The 23,608-nt window shown below is 33.7% G+C and overlaps 2 protein-coding genes across 2 annotated transcripts in view; both read left to right on the top strand.

Moving 5' to 3' along the window:
• LOC129802144 (protein tincar) overlaps positions 1–23,608 on the top strand; it is a 206,575-nt gene that overhangs the window by 31,246 nt on the left and 151,721 nt on the right. The gene's annotated exons all lie outside the window — the stretch shown is intronic.
• On the top strand, positions 1,983–7,935 carry LOC129802145 (delta(24)-sterol reductase-like). Its single transcript, XM_055847742.1, has 2 exons — positions 1,983–3,033; positions 6,933–7,935. Exons 1-2 carry the CDS (start codon positions 2,363–2,365, stop codon positions 7,777–7,779), a joined length of 1,518 nt encoding a protein of 505 aa, XP_055703717.1. The 5' UTR covers positions 1,983–2,362; the 3' UTR covers positions 7,780–7,935.

Genomic DNA, 23,608 nt, shown 5'->3' with positions numbered 1-23,608 from the left:
ATTTGTTTGTACATTTTTATTTGTATGACAAAACTTGACGGAAAAATGACAAAATTTTACGAGCATTTACAAATAGATATTCGTGTAAGCACAAAAATTACTCGTTAAGTGATTGTGTCACGAATAATGTGCGTGAAAAAGTACATACATTTACGAACTTTTAAGAAGGTTGTACAATTTACGAGCAGTAAGTCCCCTGAAGAAATTCACAAACATTTACGAACTATTTTACAAAATATTTTTTTTGTGTAAAGATGAGAAACGGAAATCATTCATGGAGGCAGATTTTATGGTGCTGTTCCAATGAAAAAGGAGACATTCTTTTTTAGCACTTTACTGTTCTCAATTGCTTTTGCTTCTACGTAATTGATTTTTCTAATTTATATTGGTTCCTATCACGACTGTTTGGCGATTTCAGAACACGGCGAGAAATAGGGAAAACAGTTAAGACAGGAACCAATAGAAACAAAAGTCGATAACACGGAGGTACTTGAGAACAGTAAAGTACTAAAAAAAATGTTCATTTTTCATTGGAATAGGACCATTATTTAAGTGATATTTCTAGGAACTTCTAAGCTGTTTCGTGGTTATTTTATTTGAGATTGAAACTATTCGTTATCATTTAAAACGGTTTGCTCCAGGGGTAGATAATCCTATCCGATCTGCAGAATATCGCGCCAATCTGTCGATCTCATACTGATCTGCTGATCTCGTATCAATCAGTCGATTGCATTCCGATCTGCCGATTTCTTAGCAAAATAGTGCCAATCTTCCGATTTTTAGCCTCGGATCGATATTATTCTGCCGATCGCCTCTCACTGTTCACTCTGAGAGCCATTTATTACCTCTTGGGTTTGCCACTATTATACTGGTAGTACAGTAGTTTTTACAGGGATCTTTGAAAAATTACCTTTAATATACATATATAATGGTGCTGCTATTCCAAAGAAAAATGAATATGTTCCTTTTTTACACACTTTACTGTTCTCTTGTGCTTCTGCATTATCGACTTTTCTGCATTATCAATTGACCTTATTCCTATTTCGACTGTTTTTCCCAGTTCTCGCCGTGTTCCTAACCGACAAACAGCCGGATTATTTTAAATGAATGTGAAAATTTTGTAACTTGTTATCTATGATAAAAGTACCGATCACCAAACAGTCGATACCAAACAGTCGCGACAGAAACCAACACAAAGGAAAGTCGGTAATGCAGAAGCATTTGAGAACAGTAAAGTGCACTGCACACATTTTATCAATTCACATTCCATCGATTATTTTCGTTTTTTTTTACCATGCCTATGGTAGCTTTTGTTTCGTGAAAATGTTTTCGAAACTATCTGTACGTGCACCATTGCAATAAAAATTGCAATGCACTGAATTAATCTGGAATGAAAAATACCGTCAGTGATAGAAATACTTTGAAGGAATTCAATTTTGTGAATTTCACTTATTAAGTGCAGAGTTTTCTTCGTGTTTCCGAATTGAATGTTGAATAAATTGAGGAGTATTTGACAAAATGATTACTATAACATCAATTTTTCGATCTATCTCAATTTTGCTCTTGTGCACACAAAATCACCTGGAAAATCTCTCAAGAAATTGCCAATTCCTCTTTGCGATACAATGTCTGCATGGCAATCAACTATTCAAACTATCCAAATAAATTCTCCCGGATGAAATGTGCCTTGAATATCTCAATGAGCATCCTCTCAAGTATTGATTTCGGGCAAATATGGGTGTGTGGATTGAATGGTAAAAATCCCACAAATTCGGTTGTAAATAAGTGTGTATCGGGGAGTTGAGGACGATTTGGGAATTTTCAAATAAATCAATCTCTGGATTTGTTGCTGAGTGAATCCTGGCCTGAAGAATGTGTCTCTCTGGTAGACTTGGTAGACAGTGAATATTGTGCTTATGGAATTCACCGGCCAAATTTGGTGTTTGAATAAATTCCTCTCAGTGATGACTATGGATGAGAATCTGGTGCGAGAGAATTTTTTTTTATTTATTCTTTTGCAATTATCTCCCGGCGGAATTGTGCGTGTGTGTGAGATGACTAAAGAGGGGCCACATTCTGTGAATGTGCTGTATCAAGGTCAGTGCGCGAATTGCGATTTGGCGTACAAACAGCCAATATTTTGCCGGTTGAACTCATACTGACCAGTCATACTTTGTACTTGTGAGGAGAGCTCTGGGGTATTGTGTTTGGCCAGGCGATAAGATTTACTTGAGTTTCCGTGGGAAAAACGCACCTGGTGTACTCACCTGGATCACGATAGCACACCCGCATATCAGTTTGTCTATAAAGGCAAGGTCGGTGGGGAATTGGTTCATTGTGTTTTTTGGTGAAAGTGTGAAGCATGGCGATGGGAAAGAAGTTCGACAGCCTCACGGAGATCATTTTGATTGACTACCGTTGGGTATTTGTGTGTTTCTTCCTCCTTCCCATATCCTTCATCTACAACTTCCTCTACTACCTCCGGAGTGAGATCATCTTCCGGCTGAGCAGTGCCCCAACAGCCCATGGGTCCAAAGTCAAGTCAATCCAGAGGCAAGTTCGCCAATGGCGAGAGACAGGAATGTCCACGAAGATGTGCACAGCTCGTCCTGGATGGCAAACCATGAGCTTCCGTAAGCCCATGTACAAGAAATCCATGTTCCAGATCAAGTGCAATCTCGTGGATATCCTCGAAGTGGACACCAACAAACAAACCGTTCGGGTTGAACCGCTCGTCAACATGAAGCAACTCTCAGAGACTCTTGGCAGACTCGGCTGGACCATTCCCATCGTTCCAGAACTCGATGACCTCACAGTTGGAGGATTAGTAATGGGCACCGGCGTCGAATCCTCATCCCACATCTACGGACTCTTTCAGCACATTTGCCTATCCTACGAACTTGTCCTGGCCGATGGGAGTGTCACTGTTTGCTCCAAGGATGAAAACAGTGATCTCTTCTATGCCATTCCCTGGAGCTACGGCACTTTGGGTCTCCTAACAGCCGTAGAGATCAAAATCATCCCTGCTACTCGGTAAGACAACCCAGCTGAATTCCCCATTGAAGTGCACTCACAGAGTTGGAATGTGACCCCTAATGTCTCTCCTAAAGACCGATAAGAATTGATTTTATGGCCCTGAGGCTTATCAGTCAATTGAACTCAAAACGCCAATTTTTTTTTGTTGTACCAAAGCTCTCTTTCACCATTATGTCAGCGATTGTGTGGGTATCAAGAGGGACTTAAGAGAAAGGGAAATTTCGCAAGAAAGCACTTAACGAAAAAAAACTGATAGGGTAAGTGTACCAAATTCTGGCCAGCCTGCAATTCCGGCCACTATTTTTGTTCCTCAAATTTCCATGATTTTTTAGTTTTTTGTATACTCTAGAGAATACAATTCAAAAAATAACAAAAAATATCGCTTCGACGAGCAAAATAATCTGAAAAAGGCATTGGGAAAATTCCGGAAGGGCAAGGAACTATGAGAATGAAGGTGGCCGGAATAGGCCACCAATGCTAAGTTTACACTTTTATTCATTTTAAAATTTATTAAGAAAGATTTCAGAGAAAATAAAGACGATAAATTGTCTACAAGGTTACAAGCAACACACCTTATAAAAAAGTAACAAAAAAATAAATTTGTATTAAAAATATTACATTTCAAACTTGAGACTTTGGTGCTTGCATGCAACTATGCCGAAATTTGGCACACTTACCCTAAGAGATTTTTGTGTATTTTTCGTGGATCGCCGTTGAAATTTGAATATTATGAAACTTTGCTTGGTCATAGGCTTAACCTAAGGCTTGTTGTGGTTGTTAGAAGTGGTATTATTTCTTATATTTATTATCTAAAATATTTATTTGAAACATTCTCCTGCATAGAAATAAATATTTCATAAATTTGTTCGTAAATATTTGTGAATTTCTACAGGGGTCTTATGAAACGATCGTAAATCCTATAACTTACTGATAAGTTGGTAAAAGTTTATAGTTTTTCACAAACTTTGTTCTGAACATAGTCATTTGACGAGAATTTTTTGTTTCTTTACAAACATCTGTTCGTATTTTTTGTCTGACAAAACTTTACGAACAGTCACAAAATTTTACGAACATTTTTCTGTGTATTAAAGAGCATTTACAAACAAATATTTGTAAAAGAACTAAAAACCCTCGTCAATTGATAATGTTACGCACAAAGTTTGTGAAAAAGTACAAACTTTTATGAACTTTTTAATTGATTATACGATTCACGAGCAATTTTACAAAACATTCTCTTCCGTGTGACCGTTAATTTGGAAGGACAAAAACATTTACTTCATGATTTAAACTTATAAATAACTATTCATAAGAAAGGTTCATTCATGTTTGACCTACTAGAAACTAACTTACTGTTTAATTGCATTCTGGAAAAATCATTTCATGAAGTAGCATTATAATTTTAATAATTTTATTTATTTATTTTTTATTTTTTTAATATTATTGTTTTCAAAACTTGATAAACAAAAACATAAAAAAAATGTAAAATCGTATACCCTGCAGAAAATTTATTAAGAACACCATTACAGAAAGAAATCATACAAATAAATAATGTTTTAATGAATCACATCATGACCTACAAATTCAGAAGTGGGATATATCCACATCTTCGAAAACGGTTTGCAAGTGGAGAAAATTTTCTAACTGCAATCTGTTATGGTATATTGCTTTTACTCCAAGGAAGTTCCGTATTTTCCTCTAAGAACTTGTAATATTATTTAAGTCAGTCCATTTAGGGTCATACTAATATTTTTTCTTACGAGCATATTTTTAGATTATATGGGCTGTTAATGCATTACTTACTTACTAAGGTGACTGCAACTTTTCTTTAAGGGACCGAGACTCGCACTAACCTTCTCCAATCCTGACGACTTTCCATTAGCTCCATTAGATATTATTTTGTTTTTGATTATTTTGTAAGTGACCTTAAGGTTTTTTATTTAATAAATAACTTATCAAAAGCATTGTGTGGCCGGGATTTTAAAGACATTTAAACTAAATCTTCATAGTTTAGAATAGTAATTTGATAGTTTAGAATTTGGTTCGTACTTCAATTTTGTCAAGCTTCTATAGACTTTAAAGCTTTCTGTGAAAAAATATAGAGGATTTTGATTACAGATAGGGTTATCGATGATACTAATAACAAACTTTAGAATTCCGAAATCGTATAACAAATCCATGGAACTGATGTTTAAAAGTTTTCTTAGAATCTGAATTCTAATTTTGTCACAGTCACATGTCCATTGCTTCAGCAGAATGCTTCGATTAAGAAGCCGAATTAAAGAATTTAGAATTCCAAAATCCGATTGTATATCTCCGAAACTGATATTTAGTAATTTCAATTTTTAGAAATGTAATATTAACACTTGTTTTACAGTCAAGATAAAATTCGATGCTTTCTGCTATAACTTTTATTCAGAACACGAATTTAAAAGTTTAGAATTCCAAAATTGAAGGACAAAAATAAATAACTGAATTTTGAGTTTTAGGTTTTAGATTCTAAACATTGAAAACTCGAATTTAGTAAGTTTTGAGCTTATTGAAAGACCTTTGCATTAGCGGGGATTATAAATGGATCTAATAATGTATTTATAATTTTTTGCGGTAATTTAGGGCAAATTAGAGGACTCTAAACAACAAAAAATTGAACAGATATAGCCATCAGGAACCCCAGGAACCATTTAAAGATCTTTTGATTTTTCGATAAATTTAATAAAGGTCTCAAAGGTACCGGGAAGTCTTTAAAAGTTTAAGGTTTTCATACAAGGTTCTGTATATGCTCTTTGATTAGATTATTCAAAAAACCGGACAATTCCTGATTTTTTAGTTTAGATTCTCAAATAAACTTAGAGGTCAAGGCAGATCTTGCAATAATCCTGTAATTATGCAATTCTAGAGTACTTTGAAGCTTATTTAATTTTATTTTTTTTATAAAGTCTTAATGCAGTTTTACGGAATTCCATCTTGTCCGGGATTCCAAATTTAATGCTGTACTGGAAATTATCGCTTGAAAATTTTTGAAATGTAGAAATAACGAGATATACTTTAAGTAACCTTAATTTAAATTATTATTAACCCTTTAACGACGAGACACTTTTTACGGACTGTAAATCAACAATAAAAATTAAACTGAGAAACATAATCAATGATAAGTTTTACATCTAATCTTGGAAAGTCCAAGAGTCTGATTCGGTATATTTTGTGCTTCTATGGACGATAGGGACAAAAATAGCCCAAAGATTTAAGTAATTTTTCTGACAATACCAATGAATAATATTTTTCGCTTTAATGAAAAATATTACGTAGGAGTATTGCAGTTTTTATTACCAAACGGGTTTTGCTTAAAAAAAATTGGAATTATAAAAAATAAATAAAATCAATTATGAATTTGAGAATTTAAAATTTCGCCATTTTTGAGCTTAAATATTTACTACATACCAAATAGCTAGAGACTTACAAAAAATATTCTAGATTCCTTCAAACCTTCTACTTTGCAATTACATACAAACATAAGAAAAAAATAACTTTAGGTAGTCAGAAAGAATTATTTTCTTTCTGGGCCACCGGTGTTCCAATCGTCCTTAAAGGGTTAATCGTGTCGAGGCTTTAAAAAAATTAAGTATGCCTTGCTCAGTTAATTTAAATAAATAATAAGAGCTTTAAAGTTTATCAAATAAGAAGTTAAGCTCTTTCTCTGTCTCATAGTTTGAGCCCACAATACCCTTTGACTCAACAATTAGCGTTTAATATCGATTCATCCTTTTAATCCCCAAATTTACCTACAAGAAACTTCCAACTCTGTGATGTGACTTACCAAGAAAGATTTTCTCCTGGTAAATATCAGGTAGCTTAGTGATAAATCCGATAAGCCAATAACACAACTTTTCACTTCCGATTAGCTTCATCCGTTTGAAATACGAACCCGTTAAGGGTTTAAATGAGATTGTGGAGACTTTCGACCGAGAGTCCAAGAACAAGGCGAATCACTTCGTCGAGGGTTTGCAGTACTCCCTGGACGAGGCGGTTATAATGACAGGGGTAATGGTGAAGGATTCCGAGGTGGAACCGGGAAAAATTAATGAGATCGGAAAGTGGTACAAGACTTGGTTTTTCAAGCATGTTGAGAAGATTCTGAAGCGAGGCAAAGACCGCGTGGAGTATATCCCGATTGTGGATTACTACCACCGGCACTCGAGATCCTTGTTCTGGGAATTGCAGGACATTGTACCATTTGGCAATAACATCCTCTTCAGGTACATCCTGGGATGGATGATGCCGGTTAAGGTGTCCCTGTTGAAGCTTACCCAAACGGAAGCTGTGAAAAAATTGTACGAAAATAATCACATCATCCAGGATCTCTTGGTTCCAACCCGGACAATGAAGGAGTGTATTGAGTTTTTCGATAAAAGTGTTAAGGTTTATCCCCTATGGCTCTGTCCTTTCAATCTGCCCAATGATCCGGGAATGGTTCATCCCAAGGAGAAGGAAGAAATGTACATTGATATCGGGGTTTACGGAGTACCCCATGTTGATAACTTCCATCCAGTTAAGACCACAAGAGCCATTGAGGATCTCGTGGAGAAATGCGATGGCTTCCAAATGCTCTACGCTGATACATTCCGCACCAAAGAAGAGTTCTACCGGATGTTTGACCACAAACTCTACAACACAATGCGGAAGAGACTCACATGCGAATCTGCTTTCCCAGAAGTTTATGAAAAAGTCAACAAAAATGCTCGAGATTGATTTACTGGCTTTATAACAAAATAATTCTGCAGAGCATCTAAAATTATCCTGAAGTACCAAGCATTTTGTAACAAAAAAAAAACCCAAAATGAAAATAAAAATATACGGAATATCTTTTCTCCAATTTTTGCAGCACTTGGGGAAAATTTATGAAAATTGATATCTCTCCCTAACTACAGATTCCTCTTCCACTCATACGATAAACTGAAGGATGGGGCATGGGGTTCATTGTATATTCAATTTAATAATCATGAAAAGCTGCAGCTTTTGCATAAATTCTCCGTTTGTCACCATTTCTGAGGGGGATGGGGCCATAAATAAAATTGGGGAGGATAATTGTGCTTCTTCGGGAGCCACTTCTGTACAATTCATAAGGGGAGCATCCAGCCGAAAAGTCTCATTAAATTTTCATTACAATACAGATTGGTTATATACTCCTTTGTGCTTTTATCACTGTTTGTGAAGACTAGTTTATGATCTTAACAGTACTCTATGCCTAAAGCTGCTCAAAAGGAATTTGCAAACTATTAGGACTATTAGGACAGGTCTAATTTGCTTTTTGATATATTGATGATGAGACTGGAGAGCTAATGATTAAGTATTTATGAACTGAAAAAGCTTCAGAGTTTGTAAAGTTTACAGTTGGGTATGAATTTAAATTTGTCATCGTTATTTAATTTTGTAGGCGTTAATGTATGTGTTTGATTGTGATAACTTGATGCATTCAACAAGTTGACATTCAGTTGTCAAGTTAATGTCAAATTGTAGGCCTTTATGTCAATGTCAAATTGTAGGCATTAATGTCAATTGAAATCAACTTACCCTCGTAAGTGTTCAACTGAATCCAACCCACTTTTGATTGGTATCTCCCAATCTGCAGGCCATGAAATCAGCGTTACTTTGAATGCTATAGGGTAAGTATATCAAATTTCGGTCAGCTTGCAATTCCGGCCACTTTTTCTGTTCCTCGAAATTTCATGAATTTTTAGTTTTTGCATACTCTAGGGTAAGTGTGCCAAATTTCGGCATAGTTGCATGCAAGCGTCAAAGTCTCAAGTTTGAAATGTAATATTTTAAATACAAATTGATTTTTTTTATTCTTTCTTCTAAAAGAGTGTTGCTTGGAACCTTGTAAAGAGTTTACCGTCTTTATTTACTCTAAAATCATTCTTAATACATTTTAAAATGAATAAAAATATAGACATAGCTTTGGTGGCCTATTTCGGCCACCTTCATTCTCATAGTTCCTTGCCCTTCGGGAATTCTTCCAAAATCTTTTTCACGTCATCTCGTTTGTCGTAGCTATACTTTTTGTTATTCTTTTGCATTGTATAATCTCTAGAGTACATAAAATCTAAAAGTTCATGGAAATTCGAGGAACAAAAAAGGTGGACGAAATTGCAAGCTGGCTGGAATTAAGCACACTTACACTACGATAAAAAAAGAAGAAAATGTCGCTTCGCCTAACGAAATGATATGAAAAACACATTGGAAGAATTCTAGAAAGGCAAGGAACAATAAGAATGAAGGTGGCCGAAATAGACCACCAAAACTATGTCGAATTTCTATTCATTTTAAAATGTATTAAGAATGATTTTAGAGAAAAAATAGACGATAAACTGCTTACAAGGTTTCAAACAATACTTCTTAAGAAGAAATAATAAAAAAACTCGATTTGTATTAAAAATAGTACATTTCAAGCTTCGGACCTTGGCGTTTGCATGCAACTATGACGAAATTTTGCACACTTACCCTAATATTGATCTTAATTTGTGGGTATTAATATTCATAATGTATTTGCAGGCGTTAATTGGTTCCTTTGGATAGGTTGTGTGGATTTCAAATGACGTCCCTTGAAATAAAACTTAAACAAAAGAAAAAGAAGAAGAAGTTTTAGGTGTTGTTGTAATCTATTTAAAGTTTTAGGCATTCATTTAACTTTGCAGGTTTTAAACTGGAATTTCTTTTGATTTTTTCAACTTATTGACATTCATTTGAACGTCACTTTCCAGACATTGGTATTGATATTACAGTGTAGGCATTAATATTCATTTGTAGGCATTAACATAACTTTTGAGACATAGTATTATATGCAACATTGTGAGCTGGAATACCGTTGATTTTTTTAATCTAATGGGATCACTGTGACCTTCATGTGAACGTAATTTTCTTGCTATTAATATTGATGTTGCAGTGTAGGCGTTAATGTGCCCCCTTGGGGGCATTAATGTCACTTTTGAGTTATAAAAATCAGTGCAACTTTGTAGGCCACAAACTGGAATATCGTTGGATTTTTTCAACTTACTGGTCTTCATATGAACGTAATTTTAAGGGATTAATACTGATATTGCAGTGTGGGCATTAATGTTAGTTTTGAGACACAGAAATCGGTGCAACTTTGTAGCCCTCAAACTAGAATACCGTTGGATTTTTTCAACTTACTGGCCTTCATATGAACGTTATTTTGTTTTCTTTTTAATGTTGAAGTTTCAGTGTAGGCGTTAATGTGCTATTGTAGGCATTAATTTCACATTTTAGACATAGAAATCTCCCCAACTTTGTAGGCCTTAAACTGGAATATCGTTGGGTTTCTTTTTAACTTATTGACCTTTATATGAACGTGATTTTTTAGGTATTAATATTAATATTGCAGTGTAAGCGTTAATGTCTCTTTGTAGGCATTAATGTCACTTTGAAGACTTAAAAATTCATAAAACTTTATAAGCTTTAAATTAAAATATCACAGGATTTTTCTCAACTTACTAGCCTTCATATGAACGTTATTTTGTTGTAACTAACTTTGATGTTCCAATGTAGGCATTAATGTTATTTGTAGGTTTCAGAAGAATTTCGGTTCGACAGAATGTAGCAGGAAATAGACGGAGACACTGAACCTTTCTTGATTTTCACAATTTTATTCTCTAGTAGAGAATAAAATTGTGAAAATCAAGAAAGGTTCAGTGTCTCCGTCTATTTTCTGTTATTTGTAGGCATTAATATCATTTTTGAGACACAAAAATCGATTCCACTTTATAGGCTTCACACTGGAATATCGTTAGGTTGTTTTCAACTTACTGGCCTTCATATGAAAGCAAATTTTTGAGGATTAATATTAATATTGCAGTTTAGGCGTTTATAATCCTTAGTAGGCATTAATGTCACTTTTAAGATATTTTGAAAACTTTAAAATGGAATATATTTGGATTTTTCAACTTACTGGGGTTCATATGAACGTCACTTTGTAGACATTAATACTGAATTTACAGTGTAAGCGTTAATGTTCATTTTTAGGCATTAATGTCATTTTTTAGGCATGAAAATCCTTGCAACTTTGTAGGCCTTGAACTAAAATATCATTGTTTTTTTCAACATACTGGCCTTCATAAGAACGTTATGATGCTGCCATTTTAATATTGCTGTTTTAGTGTAGGCATTAATGTTCCTTTTTAGGCATTACTGTCACTTTTGCGACTTAGAAATCAGTAGACCTTCGTAGACCTCGAACTGGAATACCGTTGGATTTTTCCAACTTACTGGACTTCATGTGAAGGTACTTTGTATGTATTAATATTGATGTAGGCATTAATGATCCTTTGTAGGTATTAATGGAATGTAGGTAGCATTGATATTCATTTCACTTTTAAGCTTGTCTGTAGCTTGTTTGAATTCACTTCAGCATTTTTGAATTAACACTGTAGGTGTTAATATAACCTTGCAGGTGTTGATGTTGATATATGTCACTTTTTAGGTATTGATGTCAACATTTAAAGTACATTTTAACGGTTTAAATATCTAAAAATTTGTTTATAAATAATTTTATTCCTAACAAATATTCTACACGGAAAATTCTGAAATGCAATTCCTCGATAAACTTTATATTTAGATTCCTAGAAAGCTTTACATAAGATACATTTATAGGGATCTAGCAAATTTTCCAAGCTGAGACTTGGCAAACACAATCCAACGATTTTCCTCACACTCTCTGTTATCACTTAGAGCGCACTTCAATTTAGTATCAATAGACTGCCAGAGGAGTAAATTCTCCCATAAATAATGCAAATTTTACTGTGTTAAGAGTAAATAAAATAAAATTGTCGCAATATCCCTGCATTTTGTTCGAGCACTGTCTTATATTGAATTCATGCTGAATTTGATTATCTTCCTGGTGACAATATCAGCGCAAAACGACTGTGTTAAATTTGTGGCAATTGTGGGCGAAATTGGGGAGCAAAGAAGTGCTCGAGGGGAAGAAAATTTTCCGGAGGAATCGTGTGCAGTATTGCTTCTTTGCTACGAAGAATATTTCCTCTTCTGGCCATTAAATTCCTTCGTGATGCCTCACACGTTGATATCACACGTTTTTGAGACTCAAGATGATTTTTCGCCACATTCTTACCACTGATAATTTCCAGCAGTTGCTGGCAAAATGTGATTCGGAAGACTCCTATCGTATCACGTTTCAGATAGAAGAATGGCAAACATTTTCCACACAATGAGGAAATAGATCTAAACGGTGAAAGTGTTGGAGGCCCTGCAAGGATTTTTCCTATTTGTGGCCCCGGGGGTTGTCTTGAGCACGAAACTTTATCTGATTGCACTGGAAAAAACGGTTTGGTAGAGGGTTTGGTTCAAAAAAGCTTCTAATATGCAGATACTACCAGGACCATATTTTGTAACCGTTTTATATTATTTGAAAAATGCTGTACGAACTACAGTGGTAGCAAACCTTTGCGAAATGTTAGAATTCGTGACTTGGATGCTAAGCCTTTCAAAAAAGTTTTCGCCGATAACTGGTTCACAAATGATTAAACCGATTCATAAATTACTCAAAAGATCGACCAAAAATAGCTGAGGAAGCTGAGGTTCATTACCGGTTCATAACCGATTTTAACCGGTTCAGATTTCTCATAAATTCCAAGACCTTTCCAATGGCCCAAAAAGATCCTATTCGGTTGAGAAATATGCCCTCTAGAGCCTTTTTAACCTTTAATATTGAAAACCCGTTTTTACGAATGATTAAATGGGATTTTCGTATAAGGACGAAATGTTCGTCTAGGTAACCTCTAAAATATATACAAAATTTTGTATTCTTCAAAATTATTCTTAATACTTTTTAAAATGAACAAAAGATATAGGGTAAGACCTCATAATTTTGGACAGTTTCTAAATTTGGACAATTTAAAGGTAAAATTGGACACTAAAAATAAATTGATTACAATTATAAATTTTCATTCCAATATTTGATGAATAATGAATTCTATCTAAATATTAGTTCTTTCTGGGAGATTTTAACAATATATTCGTTAAATTTCGAATATGATTTGAGTTAAAATTGCTTTGTTGAAATTTAGTGTGAGCAATTGCTTACGAGAAATACAGTAGATTCGGTAGGTTCTCTCAAATTCGGGAATTTGGGACCGAAATGTCACCCGAATTTGAGAAAAATTCAGACGTCAAACTGTTTGAAATGCAACGATTTTTTGTTGATCTGCATACTCATATTGAGTTTACATGTTTATATTTATTGTGAATTTTATAAAAACCTCTTAATAATGCAAAATCACATGAAAACTCAGATAAACCATGGCAAATTTGAGCATATTTGCTTCATTTGATTCATAATCAAACTTGAAAAATGTCAACGAACTTTTTTCGAATTTAACTGCAGCCCGAATTAAAAAGTAGCCCGATTTTCAAAGAGCCGTATTAGCGAGAGTGTACTGTAATACGGAATTTCTGTAACTTTTTCTGCGCTTCTTCTTCTGCGCTTATGCAAATTTTCTAAGTTCACAAAGCTATTTTGCAAAATTTTCTTTAATCTAGAAAGGATCCGTTCAGTAATAACCTTTTGAAGAGACAAAGCCGCTAAGTACTAACAGTTTTTCCTCGCTGTTTTTAAGTGATATTATTAAATATTCATTGAACATTATGTTGATTCACGTTAATGGTGATTTGTACACTTGATATGAATTGAGATTTGTATTCTGAATTACGTTTTTCGTGTGAAAATTGGGCAATTTTCTAGGAGATTCACCAAGTGAGGTGATAATCCTTATTTTGGATAGGTGTGTTTTCTCGAAATTTCGTGAAGTTTTAGCTTTTTGTGATGACTAGGTTGTATTAATGCCTGGAGGCACAAAGGAGCATCATATCTATGAACGAGATGTAGTGAGAAAAGCCTCAAAAAGGTCCCGAAGAGGCCAAGGAATGCGCCAATTCGCACGGTGGCACGTTGGATCATGAAATTTAGAACAATGGGCATCATATTGAGGTGAATTAGCTGTCCAAATATACAGCCAAGGTGTCCAAATTTTCAACCAAAGTGTCCAAATTTACAACCAAGGTGTCCAAATTTACAACCAAGGTGTCTAAAATTTGAGTGAAATTCACCTTTACATATCAATTCATTTTTAAACGTGTTAAAACTAATTTAATAAAAACAAAAACGATAAACAGAATGCCAAGTTTCTATTTCTAAACAACCCTTTTCTAAAGAGAATAACAAAAAATATCAATTAGTTTTGAAAATATCGCACTTCAAACTTGAAACATTGCTGCTTATAAGCACCCTGCCCAAAATTATAAGCCCTTGCTGTAGCCATTTTTTCTGGAACTCTTCTAATGGCTCTTCTATATCGTCTCGTTCCTGGAAACGATCTTTTTTACCTTTTTTTATTGTACAACATCTAGAACATGAAGAAAAGTAAAAATGTATGGAATTTTGAGAAACAAGAAGTGGCCAATATTACAAGCTGTCCGAAATTAGGTGCAATGTCCCTAAATTGCTTGCAAATATATGAGCAGTATGGGTAAATATTGATGAGTGATTTTCAACAGTGTAACCGAAGTTGTTGTTCTGCTTGAGCCTCCCAGCTGAATTACCATATGCAGTGTGGCTTATAAGCTCGGAAGCTTTCTAGATTACTCTGGAGTTCTTTGCATGGTGTCGATGGACTAAATATGTGTGGGGGAGGTTTTCGCTTGTGGAAGAAGTAAAAGACGGGCCGTCAGTTAGAATTGTCTCTCTCCTAGTTTACATTTTCTGCCAACGTTGCCGTTCTCTTGGGGTTTTCCATTCAATTTGGCACAAAGTGTACAGAGGCACCCTCACCCGCCAAGATAATAAATTCATTTTGCTTATTTGCAACAAAGTCTCAAAACACATGTGCCAAACTGGCGTTTTTCCCTATATATCTGGCTGGATGAACCCCCCAAAAAGAGGGTAAGATATTGATTTCCAAAGTGAAATTCCAAAGGAACTGGATTATGCTTTTCTTATTTCCGCGATTTTCATCATTCGAGCTGAAGGAATCCTTCTCTATTTTCAAATTGAATTATCGAAAGCCTCGCTATGACTTCAAAGGCTTGTTCTACATCAACTTTTGAGAGACATTCTCAAGTGTATTGAATTTCATCCACAATGCTGTTTCATTTTGAAAAAAGAGTTCTGTCATGTTTTATGGATTTTATATTTCGAATTTATGCAAGAGTGAAGTAAATCTCTTGTTTAGGATATTTACAACCTATGCTTAATAGTTTAACATGATATTCATGATATTTGAATTTAACAAAAAGAAATTAGTAGTGAAATCTTCAATTCAACAGTATCCAGTATCAAAACGTTTCTTTTTGTCGTTTGGAGACAAAATGGAAAGTGTACTGGATGTCCTATTTTAGTCAAGACACACTTAGGAGGATTATAATAAATTCCACTAACATTTAACCTAGAAACGAACCCTGTAAGATTTTGTGTAGAACGGAGTACATTTAGTATCTCCATTTTAAGGAATCCTTTATGCCCTAGACACATTTACGATTTAAGCCGAGAGACTGGATAACGTAATTATAATCAAAATAATGATTTTACTAAATTCCCATCAGTTACCCACTAACTAAGCCGTTTTTCGGCTTAAACTGAGAAGTGAATTAGTCAGAAACTGGTGGAAATGTAATCAGATCATTATTTTGATTACAATTTTGATAATCTATCTCTCGGCTTAAGTCGTAAGTGTGTCTAAGACATTTGAATCTCAGCCAAATATCTAGAGCTTATAGAATTAATAGCATTTTAAGTGGTACAACAAATTGAAATACAATTTATCTTTGAACATTAGATGCATTCTAGATCTAGACATCTTTGATATAAAGATAAAGATACTTATTCATACTCCCATATACTATTTCTCTAACTGTAAGAAAGTTAAAACTTAGGGTAAGTGTGCCAAATTCCGGCCAGCTTGCAATTTCGGCCATGTTTTTTGTTCCTTGAATTTCCATGAATTTTTAGTTTTTAAATACTCCAGAGATTATACAATGCAAAAGAATAACAAGAAATGTAGCTTCGACAAACGAGATGATGTGAAAAAGGCATTGGAAGAATTCCTGAAGGGCAAAGAACTATGAGAATGAAGGTGGCCGAAATAGGGCACCAAAGCTATTTCTACATTTTTATTAATTTTAAAATGTATTAAGAATGATTTTAAAGTAAATAAAGACGATAAACTGTCTACAAGGTTCTAAGCAACACTCCTTAAGTAAAAGGAATAAAAAGAATCAATTTCTTTTAAAGATATTACATTTCAAACTTGAGACTTTGGCGCTTGCATGCAACTATGCCGAAATTTGGCACACTTACCCTATCTGAAAAGATCTGGACTTTTCTTATCAATTCTTCCTAATTAGTCAAGGTATTGCAATTGATTTATTTTTCTCGATTATCCCGTTTTATTTGCGCGTAAGTATGTTACTTCTTAGCCAATTTTCTAGTTCAAAATTAATTTTCGACTTGCGAATGCATTTAATCGATAATAAACCGGTATACATATAAAGAAAATCTAAAAAGATAATTCACAAATAACTCTATCTCGTGAGTTCGAGCATTCCGCAAAACTGGAACGCTTTGCCATCTCTTCTATTCTCTTTTTTTTTTTTAGTCTTTTTTGGCCTGTGAAAGCTCTTCGAAGCTTCGACTCCTTTTGCTTTCTGTTGTTATACTTTATTACAGATCACAGTAGGGGCGGTTTCTCGTGGAACCGCTGCACCTAGGCCTCCTTTTGGGTCCATTATGCATCTTGTTATACTATAAAAGTATTTTATATCTTTACTGATTTTCATTTATCAAACAAAATCAAGGGTTATTTTGTTTACGTATCATCACAATGTTTTAACCTTTTAATGTCTTGCATAAACATTAAGAAATCCTTTCCAGGATTAAGTGAGATTACTGCATAAAAGTCTTCATCAGGCAGATCCTATTGTTGAAAGATTCGCAACATTATTACAAAACCGTAAAAACTTATGCCATAAAAATCAAGCTCAAAGTATGATACAATAACATCAGTGCTTTATAAAATTTAATTTTCAAAATAAATATTCATTGAATAAAATTTAGAATAAAAAATATGCCTAAAGTTGCCCTATTGAGTTGTGCTATTTGAAAGTTTAATATACAAACCAACTTTCTCGTTGAGTACTATCATTAAAAATTTCCGTCTTCCTTCCTACAAATTCTCAGTAAATTTTCCACTTGATGAGAATTGTGTCTAAGTCTTCTAAAACATCCCGGAAAATTCCTCCTTGCTGGAATATTTGCATTCAAGTGCAGTGTATGACAAAGTTTCTGGTGGAGTTGTCTTGAGACGAAGAATGGCAGAAATGTAGCTGTCATATTAATTTTCCGACGCAATATCAATATAATTTTATTGGATGGAAGAGTGCTAAAGTTTTAGCATGTCAGTATTAATTTACTCCTTCGGGTAAAAAGACTGTGTGGCACTTTATGGTGTCTAACACTATAAATAATTTATAAAGTGATCCAATTTTCAGTTTGAAAAGGAATGAAAAAACACCAACGAACTCTTAAAGATTTCCAATCAATACTTGTGGTAATATCAGAAATATGAAATCTATATAGCAAATTGCATTGTGTAACATGGAAAAGGGAATGAAGTGGATAAAGTTTTCTTCAATGAGAACTTCCAGTAGTATCCCATTAAATAAGTTTGTACAATCGAATGAGGAAAATGGAGAGGAAAAAGATCTAACCAAGAGAGATGTTTTGAATGTTAATGGCCCAATGAATAGAACTTTTTCAATTTCCAACAATTGCAAAACAATATTTGAATGTATAGATCTAGCAAAAAGACATTGGGATGAAGAACATTCATCTCTGTGATGCTTTTTCCACGTTTATCCATTTCAGAATCAACCACTGTGCATTTTAACGAGTTTGCTTTTTTTATTTTCTCACAAATTTTGCAATTCACTCGTGGATTTCCCCATAGACAAACACAACTTCATTTCAAGAGGAGAATCAACTCTAGATGATTTATTTTATTCTAAAAGAATCTCAGTGAAACTGAAAAAATTGAACAGACCCCAATGGAACTTTGGGGAAGGCTTCCAGGCTTCGCACACATTCCATTAATTAATCATTTTGTTGCACTGTGTTACCTATCGATGCTATCTAATCTGTAATACTATTAAATCTATTGGTATCTACTAGACTAAGTGAATACTGATTTTTATTAATTTATTTTTAACCATTTGTTGTAATATTTTTCGGAGAATTTTACTCTTGATAAATATCTAGGGTAATGTACTGAAAAGTCGGACAGCGCTGAAATTCGGACACGTTGAAATTCGGACTATTTGAGCTGCTTTTTCAGTGTCCGCTTATCCAAATTTTACCCAGAATTAGCTGCAAAAGGTGCATCTAGTATATTAATTTTGGAAAATCAATAGTCCATATCAAAAGTATCGAAAAATATATTATGACACCCCGATTTTTATTTATATCTAAAATAAGTTATTATAATGTAAATTTTTTAATTTATACTTTTCGGGACTAGCCTGTCAGACTTATACGCGTTAATACAGCTTTCATAATAAGGGTTTAATCAAGTCCCGGCAGGAGTCGAAATTCTAAATAATAAGCAATTTTAGTGATTTTTTCAAGATCAAGTCGAACATTTTTCCTTAATAATCTGTCCTAACTTAAATTTTTCAAGAAAGTTTTATCTTGTTAGAATTTAGAAAAGTTAAACCACATTGTGTTAAACTTTAAGCAGTTTTCAGAGTAAAGATTTAGCCTAGATCCCGAATGTTTCAAAGGTTTTTGACAACCTAATAATATAATAATACCTTTAATAATCCAATTCTAAGTCAGATTTTCGAAATCTGGATTGATAGACAAACTTATTTGGGCGTTTATTCGGTTTCAAACGGTTCTCACTCATCATTGAGCTAATTAAATGCCCCAAATTTTCATACTAGAAACATGGGTCTTCAAATCCATTAAAAACATAAAAAAAAATGAGTTGTCCTAAGCTTGCGTCGTTCGAAGGTAACACGCCTTCCCATATATCGACTGTTTCCGTATATTTTTTTTTTCAAAATTGGAGTATTCTAATCAGAGATTTTTATCTACCAGATTCTGAATTAATTATTAAATTAATTACTTTTTATATTTTTTTTTTCAAATTCCGATCTTGCCTTCTCAGTTTTCCTAGCAATATATTGTTTTATTAACTTGAAAAATTACCTTATGACAACAAAATAATCATATTTTTTTAATTTATAAATTTCTCAGAGTTTTTAATTGCTAGTTCTGCTCTAGGGAAGAATTCGAAAAAATTAATGTAGCAGCAAATTTAACAGATAAAAGAATTTAGTATTTTTGTCTGTTTTCACTTCTGAATTCTGGAAACGTTGATTAATATAATCGGAACTTAACAGAGATTTCGGACGTCATTTTTTGAATTTGTGATTTCGATAACTCATTTTTACAAATTCGAAAAATATGCAAATATGGTAAGGGTTGGAACGTCGGACAGTTTTTTAATTCACAACTGGAGCTTAAAAAAATCGAAAATCGGTTTCGAAAGCCAAACAAAAAATACTTTTTTACTTCTCGTTTCGTCCGCATGGTGCCCGATGTACTTTCTGTTCGATTTTCAAAGTGTCTTGAGTGTGGGAAATTATTATGATTTTCCTTTTAACCACTTTACTTAGTTATACTTTTACAACTTCTTAGTGTGATATTTAATAAATTTGAATAAAATTGAATTTGAATTCTTCGAACATCAACGACTTTGCACAAATAGGGTTCCATTTGTCTTTTTGTCAGGAAACAATTTTGATTTTTTCTGTATCTATTCGAAGGTATATCAGAAAGAACTTACCTAAAAACCCGTTGGAAGTTCAAAAGTTTAAACCGACGAGTTACACAAAAGTGAGCTTATGAGCAAGTTTATGAAAACGACATTCCTTTTAATGAAATTGCAATTCAAACCTTCTGCCATCCTGAAATTCCACAAAATCCACAAAAATTCACTTTTTGCAGCAAACGTTTGCACACACTTGTTAACATTGTTTACGATTGAAGTGTCTAAAATACCGAAATTCGAAATGGGTGAACAATCAGCGCTAAAGCGGCGAATATGTGAAATTGCATTTTAGGCTTCCAGTAGATTTTTAAATAGGTGTGACTTGGCTTTGGTGTGGCCTTGTCTCTTCGAAAAGGTATTACTGAACGGAGCCATTGGCTCTCTTTTTCCCATATTCATTTAATGAATCTAGGCTAATTTTACAGCAAACGTTTACACACTGTATTGATATTGTTGACAATTGAAGTCTCCAGAATACCGAAATTCGAAATAGGAGAAACGACTCAATGGCTATGTTCAGTAATAACCTTTCGAAGAGACAAGGCCAGCCCAAAGTCAAGCCAAACTTATTCGAAAATTTACCGGAAGCCTAAAGTGGAAGTTCACGTATTCCCCACGTTAGCGCTGATTGTTCTGCCATTTCGAATTTCGGTATTCTTTTCTTGACACTGCAATCGTCAACAATTTCAGCAACAGAGTGTTTCCTAAACATTTCCTAAAAAACTAGGTTAAATTCATGAAAGGGATATGACAAAAATATGAAATATTCGAAGCCAGGATATAAGCGAAACCTAGAAGTCATCCCCTACTTTTTGAATGATTTAATTGTTTTTATATTTGTAAAATATCAAAGGATTTGTTAATCTTAAACACTTTATTAGTAAAATTTGAATCCGTGCGCTATGCAGTACATGTAAATGCATAAAACCGCCGCCATACGTAATTTAATTACCTGTACACTATGTTGTATATTTAATAAATGAAAAAAATAAACTTTCATTATTTTCTGCTCATAGCACTTTGTTTATTCTTCGCTTGTAAAGTGCTTTTTATAAATTAAACATTTAAAAACAATGTTGTAGATGAGAATTTTTACCTGAAAATCTGTTGAATGTCTTACAAGTAAATTGTTAAATAAACTCACCATCTTTTCTGAACTCTTGCAATCTTCCTCATTGAGTAATTGTTAGACATAAAATGGGAATGCAGGAAAAGTTTTCAAAAGGCCTCATATCTTGGTGTTTTCCATGCAAGTATTTTCCACTGATAAGCTTCTCGGAAACTTGTCGAAAGGGGGAAGTATCTCGGTTGAGCAGTTGCAAGAGACTGGAAATCATAAGAAAATACTCACTCTTGATTTCTATTGTTTAAGAACACACCCTCTTGAAAGTAAACTTATGCTCTTGCCAAACAAATACATGCAGAGATACTCGAAACTTTCGATAAAGCACCTCTAAGGGATTTTGGGACTTGCACAAAAGTACTTATCTTATTGTTTACTTCAAGTGCTGGGTGTTTTGATTTGCATCAGTTTCAATATTGTTCCAAATGTTTATCTTCAATTGAATTTTTCTTTTGTGGGCAATAAAATGAGAAGATTGGGCAATGCAGAATCGATTAAAATCGTGCTAGTTTTCTTTTTCTTTTCCATCTATCGATTTTCTTGTGGACTAATGAACAATGGAAATTCCTGAGAAAGATACCACCTCTATCATGAATAATAAAAGTCATCTGTACGAGAAATGTCTCCACAAAGCCAGAAAATCTCTCTCAGGATTTTTCACCATATTGATGCGACTTTCATGGGGAAAAGCCAAAACCCCTGAGTGAAGGATGAAAAATTTCCATAAATTTTTCAACACCGACACGGGTGTCATCAACAGGGCAAAGTTGAGAATCCCCGTGAACAATTTCTCATCATTTCAAATTAAAATGCGACTCAGTTTGACTCAGACGATCATACATAATTCACACTGAATAAATATTGACGAATATAGCCCAGATTATGTTGCACTTTAGAATATGAAATGACTGTTCTGTTAAAGTAAGAATCAGTACTTTTATCACGGATGACAAAATTTACAAAATGTTGACATTCATATAAAATAGCCTGGAAGTACACTTTATAAAATTTATATAAAATAATTTAAATTAATCTTTCTCTTGAGCATTTTTTTTAGCACTTTACTGTTCTTAAGTGTTTCTGCATTATCGATTTTTCATTGACTTGGTTCCTGTTTCGAATGTTTTCTCCAGTCATCGCCGTGTTCTAAACCGACAAACAGCAACAGGAACCAACACTAAAAAAAATCGATAATACAGAAGTACTTCAGAACAGTCATGTGCTAGAAAATGTTCAGAAAAAATCCCCTTTAGTTTTTCATAAAAATAGTAGAATTTTTAGTACATGTATGTTCTCAAGTGTTCCTGTGTAATCAAATTTCGGTAATACAGAAGCACATAAGAACAGCCATGTACTAAAAAAGATTTTTTAGTTAATTGGAATCTAAGTTAAAGTCATCAAATCCGATTTAATCAGGAACAGTTCAAACTCACTCAAAGATTGACTGTCACAATTAATTTTAGAGGGATATCTCCGGTGATTACCAGTGAAAACGTAGTTACCCTAAGATGAAAACACTTTTTTGGTTTTGCCCAGAGCTTTCGATCCTGATGGGGATCTTCTTCGATGACTGGAAAGGCATTAAAGTTATTAATTTGCAAATGTCCTTCTAGAGACTGAAGAAGATCCACTGAAGAAGATTAGAGCAGTTAAGCCATATGGCTAAACCTTAGGTCTGAAGCCCGTATTAGGGTTACTACCTATTCACTGGCAATCAGCGAAGTTATCCCTCTAAAACAAACAATTCTAAGGATCTAAAGGAGACTTAAACTCCAGACTCTTAGACTCTAAAGGGAAATTTGTATCATAGACTGAACGCTTTACTGTTTAATCGTATTCCTCTAATTTATGAATTACAAATCGTAAAACCGAATATTTGTAATAGTTTTCCAATGAGTACCGTAGATGCAGAAAAAAAGAGAGTGCGATTAACTTTTTTCCTCATAACTTTAACACTTTTTAGGTGTAAAACTATATTAACATTTTTTAATGTTAATTTTACATCTTTTTAAGGGTTAAATTAACATGAAAAAGTGTAACTTTAACCCCCAATACACCTGAAAAGGGTAATATTTTCACCGATTTTGGATCAATACTGCAGGGTAGAATTAACATTTCCGCAATGTTATTTTAACTTTTTCGAGTTTCTCTCAGTGAAGGATGTTTGCTTTATAGCTCTTGAAGTGTTTGACAGCTGTCATCCAGATGTCAAAGAAACTGATATCGGGGGTACTGAGAATATGCAATTTAGAAGTACTTTGTAGATTGTATAATTAATTTTTTTAAGCAAATATTAAGAGAGTGTCTACAAACTGTAAATTTGATTGTGCGGAATACCAAATTTTACTCTACGGATGATTTTCTATTTTATTTGACACATTTATCTGTCAAAATGCAACTTGGAACACCCTCAGAACACTCTTTTATTATTATTTTATTTTTTTATTGCTATAGTATACATAATCTTTAATATTAAATTACATTTAATAAGTCCATGAAATTTTACATTTATTAAAATTCTTATTATTTATTGAATCAT

The sequence above is a fragment of the Phlebotomus papatasi genome, chromosome 2, assembly GCF_024763615.1.
Source record: "Phlebotomus papatasi isolate M1 chromosome 2, Ppap_2.1, whole genome shotgun sequence".
NCBI lineage: Eukaryota > Metazoa > Arthropoda > Insecta > Diptera > Psychodidae > Phlebotomus > Phlebotomus papatasi.
The sequence above is the reverse complement of the archived record's forward strand: the minus strand, read 5'-3'. Positions and strand labels throughout refer to the sequence as shown.

Bases quoted from the DNA above. Each gene is read 5' to 3' on its own strand.
- LOC129802145 (XM_055847742.1), top strand. From the start codon at position 2,363: ATGGCGATGGGAAAGAAGTTCGACAGCCTCACGGAGATCATTTTGATT. The intron at 3,034-6,932 runs GTAAGACAACCC...ACTTCCGATTAG, and splicing joins AAAATCATCCCTGCTACTCG to CTTCATCCGTTTGAAATACG.